We start from the raw sequence: 6,000 nt of genomic DNA on the forward strand, positions 1-6,000 counted from the left end.
AGTTGGTTTTCATTACTGAGCACATGCTGCTTTTGGGTGCAGTTTAATGATAGTATATTTAAGGAGGTTTTTTTGTATGCCAGTGTAAGATGAGGAGTTTTTTCCCCCATGCTGACTGGGGGGGAAAAAGCTTATCTTGAGTAAATATGGTAGTTATTTTTAACAATTTTTCACTTCCATGTACTTGATGAACTTTAGCTGGATGGTAAACTTCTAAGAGCAAAGATTGCTGCCCTTGGTGATGGCCACAGGTTCTGGTTTTGTCTGATTTAAAAAAAAGTAAAATCCCCAATTTTCAGTTTAAAAAACGGAACCTAAAATCCACATTTTTGCATGATTAAAGTGAAACACCACTAATATCTGTATTGACACGTATAAATATACAGATAATAGCTGTGTTTCATTTTAATCATGGCAAAATGTGGATTTGGGGTTCCTTTTTATATCCAAAAATTAGGGATTTTTTTTTTTTTAATCAGAGAAAACCAGGATCCCTGGTGATGGCTGATTGGTAGTTTTTCTGTCCTACCGAGGCTAAAGTTCTGGGTTTGAAATTAATGTCCGCCCTAGGAATCTTATTCCTGCATTGGTGGGTTGGACCAGAAATCCAGTGATCTTTGAGGTTGCTTCTAACCATATGATTCCACGATTCATGCCAAATTCTATTTGTACGTTTCATAAATTCATAGACATTAGGGCTGGAAGGGACCTCGGAAGATCTTCGAGTCCAGCCCCCCGCCCAAAGGGCAGGAAGTCAGGTGGGGTCATAGGATCCCAGCAAAATAAGCATCCAATTTGCTCTTGAAGGTGTTCAATGTAGGTACTTGAACCACTTCCTATGGCAGGCTGTTCCAGATCTTGGGGGCTCGGACGGTAAAGAAATTCTTCGTTATATCCAGCTTGAAACGGTCTTGTAGTAGTTTATGACCATTCAACCTGGTCATCCCGTGGGGCGCTCTGGTGAACGAACGCTCCTCCAGATCCTGGTGGTCACCCCTGATAAACTTATAGGTGGCCATCAGATCACCCCTGAGCCTGCGCTTTTCCAGGCTAAAGAGCCCCATGGCTCTCAGCCTGTCATCATAAGGTCTGTTTTTCCTGACCTCTGATCATGCACGTGGCTCTTCTCTGGACTCTCTAAAGCTTCTCCACATCCTTTTTGAATTGTGGGGCCCAAAACTGGACGCAGTACTCCAGCTGCAGCCCTGAGTACAAGGGGAGAATGACATCCTGGGATTTGCTCGAGAAGCATCTATGGATGCAAGCCAGCATTTTGGTCTCTTTAGTAGCTGCAGCATCACATTGCAGGCTCATGTTCATCTTGTGGTCAATGATGACCGCCCAGTCTCTTTCTTCCTTGATGCTAGCCAGCGTAGCACAGCCGAGCCTATAAGGATGCTGGAGGTTTTTCTTCCCAAAGTGGAGAACCTTGCATTTTTTGGTGTTAAACACCATCAGGTTCTTGTCCACCCATTTGCTGAGCCTATCCAGGTCAGCCTGGATCACCCGCCTGTCTTCTGGTTTGGATGCTTTGCCCCAAAGTTTGGTGTCATTGGCGAACTTGGCCAGTCCACTCCTGACTCCAGTGTCCACATTATTAATGAAGATGCTGAACAATATGGGTCCAAGGACAGAGCCTTGAGGGACCCCACTGGTCACAGGACACCATGATGATTAACTTCCATCAATCACTACCCTCTGGGTTCGACTACAGAGCCAATTTCCCAGCCAGCTGGATCGTGGTAGACCCAAGGCCGCAATTGGCCAGTTTGGCCAAGAGGTGATCATGGGATACCAGATCGAAGACTTTTTTGAAGTCAAGATATATGACATCAATCTCTTCTCCCTTGTCCAGGTGATAGGTCACCTGGTTGTAGAAGGAAATGAGATTGGTCAAGCAAGGCCTACCCGCAACCAACCTGTGCTAGCTGTCCCTTAGGATGTTGGTGTCCACCAATCCATTAAGCATGGCCTCTTTAATACACTTTTCTAAGACCTTCCCTGGGATAGAAGTCAGGATGATGGGCCTATAGTTAGTCAGATCCACTTTCCTCCCTTCCTTGAAGATGGGCACCACATTGGCCTTCTTCCAGTCTTTGGGCACTACACCAGAGCACCAGGAGTTCTCAAAAATCCATGCCAGGGGCTGGGCTATGATGCTCGCCAGCTCCTTGAGGACCCTGGGGTGTAGATTGTCAGGGCCGGCTGACTTGAAGGTATCCAGCTTCTCAAGGTGTTCCTTCACTAGGTCAGCATTTATAGAGGGTAGGGGATCCCCATCACCCGGATCTCCCTGTCCCATAGCAGGCATGGGCATCCCATGGGACTGATGAAAGACTGACGCAAAGTACCCATTTAATAGGTTGGCTTTTTCCTGGGTATCAGTTGTCAGTTGCCCCATCTGGTTCACGTTGTCAGTGTAATATGGCCACAATCCTGATAAGAGTATACTGGTCTCTGCAATGATATCAGTATTAAATATTTATAGAGCCAGAGTTTGATTATTATGACCTAGTATCCTAGATAGAAAGATAGATAGATAGATATGTGAAATTAAATAAATTCTTGGAATGATATCAGTCTGTTACATAACGGTGTTGTAAAACTACAAGTGATGATCCAGAAAAGGCTGTGTTTGTTACTTAAAAGGAATTAAGATTATATACTGACCTCCATGTTAATGAAATTATTTTTATTACAGCTGTCCTGATAATAGAGGCAGGTGTAAAATTACTTATAACGTTAATCCTTTCAGATATGCAGGTAACGTGACTTTTACCCAAGATTTCAATTGGCTGTGGAGCTTTCCAAGGCCTTGATAGAGATCCTTACTATTTCTGTTTTGGTTAATTAAGTTCTCTTAGACTGAGCGGGGAAGGAAAATAAAAGGGAAACGGGATAATCTAGGTAAATATAGATAAGTGAGCAAGAATCAGTTTCAGACACATTAAAGGAAAGGCTTCAGGGTCATGTTCAAAATTAATACCGTTAGTATGTCATTTATGAAAAATAGGTTTTGCAACCAAAACTTATCTCTTTTTAAGTAAAGCTACAGGTTTTGTTGATAAAGGTAACTGTGGCCATATTATACTAGGACTTTGGTAAAGTATTTAAGTTGATATTGCATGAGATTCTGAATTTTAAAAATGTCATTCTAAAGAAAAAATCATGTGGCATAGATGAAGTGAGTTAAACTTACAGGTAGATTTTGAAGTTATTTAGATAGGGGATCATGAGATGGCGTACTGTTAATGGGATTTGATGCTCAAACACCTGCTGCCCTACTGTCTGACTCTGAGGTCACTAGTGGTGTTGTACTTCTAAGGTAAGTGATCAGGCCAATTCAGGAATTTTTAGATTTGGGATTGACTTGTTTCCTTAGTTGCCAGGGGCGTGCGTTTGTGTTTGATTATTAACTTGACTTTTGCTGTAATGGGTTTTATAGTGTAAGGCTTTGAAACGTCTTATGCATCCACTTAAGCAGAGTAATTATTGCACACTTAATCACATATAGCAGAGGTCATCAGCCAACACCTGTGGGCCAGATCCAGCTCTTGAAGAGACTGGACCTGGCCCTGGCAGATGGAGGAATCAGCAGCACACTCCAGCCACGTCAGAGGAGGTGTCCCCAGGCCCTGTTGCCTGCTATATTCACTTTATTTTCTCTGCTGTGATAGAGACAGCATCGCCAGGGTCCTAGTGCATACTGCTTTTTCAGTTCCTTTTGTGGCATTTGCTGATCACCAAGTGGTGCAAGGGTACAGCCCACAGCCACGGCTGGGTTGCATGCAGTGGCTCACAGTAGTGAAAGGTTACCAACTCCTGGCACAGAGTATCAGATTTTAGTTTCTTTAAACCATGTGAAGAAGTATTATTAGTAGCTATCATGTGACCTCATTGTCATTTTAGTAGCAATTTAAATTTAAAGGCAGACCATGTGTGTCATGTTTGATGTAAGAACTATAGCAGTTGCCTGTCCTTCTAATTTTGAATTTTTGTTTTCCTTTCAGATATACTTGAAAGAAATTTTAAGAGAAATAGGCATCTACAATGTTAAGGGGACCCACAAAAACACATGGGAGCTGAAGCCAGAATACAGACACTATCAAGGAGAAGATAAGAGTGATTAAAAGAACTGTTCATAAAGCAACAAGCAGGCTGCAGGAGAGTTGGAACCGCACCAAGGGAGCGCTGCAGTTACACAGATAGAACTGAGCACAGCTTCAATGCTATATTAAAACACCAGATACTTTGTAATTTCCCTAGCTTCATTTTTAAAAAGGAAAATATTTCTTGGAAGTTTCTATAAGTGTTTGTTTTTGACAAAAATATTTATAGAATAAACTTGTATTAGATTTATCTTTATTAGAAATCTCTTGAGTTTGGGTTTTGATTTTTTTTTTTAATAGTATTGTGGCTTTTTTAAGCATTGCTAACTTTAAAGCAAAGCGTATTTTGGAGGAAGACATAACCATATGTTTTGCATTCCAGCAGGACTGCCTCAACATGACCACTTCTGCAGTATTCTTTAGGGGCCTGATTTTGCAATCTATAATGGTCATAACTGCTGACTGGGAATTATTACATTCTGCACCTCTCAGTATGCACCTTTAAGAAAAATAACAGCTATAACACTCATGGTGATTTAAGTCTTTGTGGGAATAAGTTATAGTCCATTAAAAATGGTTCTCTCACGTACAGATTAAGGCAGAGGAGGTAGACCACTGCAATTTGTCTTTGCTGCGGGAAATCTGCTCTCTGTCCTTTCAAGTGCAGCAAGGAACAAGTGTATTTTTGCTGGGGTTTTTTTTTTTTAATGTTACCATGTTTTATGTTTGGACTTATCAATAAAAATAGCATTTTAATTTGTACCAAATAAAATGATATAAATTATTGAGTGATAGTGAATTAACTGTGATAATAGTGTAGATATAAAACTCTTTTTCTTTTCAGACCTATATTCTATCCCCAACTTTGCAACTAGCTCTTCAGGTGACTTCAGGAAACTTGTCGCTTTCTTTCGTTTTTTTACAGCTCTCAGGTAAAGTATACTATTGTAAGTAATTTTTTTAAGAGTTGTAATTTGGCATCTCTAAAACTTCAGGTAAAAAAAAATCACATGAATATCAAAAAAGATGCATATAATTAAATTATCTCAGTCTACAAGAAGCAGTCTTTTTTTTAATAATGTGATCAGCTTCTTTGGATAGGGTGGCATATAAATCTAATCAACAAGATTAAACCTAACCTTTGATATTACTTATTTTGTCATATTTCCCACACTGCTAAATCGCTGGATTATAAACAGTAATGAAATAAGAAAGATCTAATTGATCTTTTGCATTTCAAAGCAGTAAAGCCAAGAGGAAGTTAATGGAGGGGGAAGTTGATTCGTATTTGAAGTTAGACCATCCACTTAAAATTGTTTCAGTCTGATGGCAGCTTGGACTATATGACAAATAAGTGCTCTGTCAAGTTCTTAGTAGGTAGATACCCAACTGGAAGATTCTAGCGCTGCTCTTGGAAAAACAGATTTAGTTCCACATTTTCATATGTGCTATTTATAAAAATTGTAAACACTGGCAGTTACTCCTAGCTACTAAGATGTTACTGGCAGTGCCCAGCTTGCTGACTGCTTTGCAGCAGGTTTGGGGTGCTAAAAAGGCACTCAGAAAAATCAAAGTTTGTTTCTGCTACAGTCTGCAATGTGTTCACCAGAGAGAATCTAATGCTGCCAGCCTTTCTTTCCCTAGCATTGTGTTTTGAATCAGCGGGTGTTTTGAGTTCACAAGCAATGCCAGATCAGCCCTGTTTTCATGAGTTCTGACTGTTTCTACCTGAAACATGCTGCATTTGTGCTGCAAAGCTGCTTTGAGATAATAGGTCAGATTCTCTATTGCCTTGCTTCTGGCGTAGTTATTGAAAACGATGCCGTGCACATGTAAATAACACTTTAATTGGGTAGCACCTTATTATTCTCCCAGATGGAAATTACTTTAC

The 6,000-nt window shown here is 40.5% G+C and overlaps 1 protein-coding gene across 1 annotated transcript in view; it reads left to right on the top strand.

Annotated features, from left to right (window-relative positions):
* The window catches only part of GTF2F2 (general transcription factor IIF subunit 2), a 157,926-nt gene extending 153,554 nt beyond the window's left edge, over window positions 1-4,372 (top strand). Inside the window, exon 9 of the mRNA XM_090025513.1 lies at window positions 4,011-4,372. Within this exon, the coding sequence (XP_089881639.1) occupies window positions 4,011-4,130 (120 nt within the window). The 3' untranslated portion in view covers window positions 4,131-4,372. The remainder of the gene's footprint in view (window positions 1-4,010) is intronic.
* The last annotated feature ends 1,628 nt before the right edge of the window (window positions 4,373-6,000 follow it).

Source organism: Crocodylus siamensis, chromosome 1, assembly GCF_052110815.1.
Source record: "Crocodylus siamensis isolate JL-2025a chromosome 1, ASM5211081v1, whole genome shotgun sequence".
Classification (NCBI taxonomy): domain Eukaryota; kingdom Metazoa; phylum Chordata; order Crocodylia; family Crocodylidae; genus Crocodylus; species Crocodylus siamensis.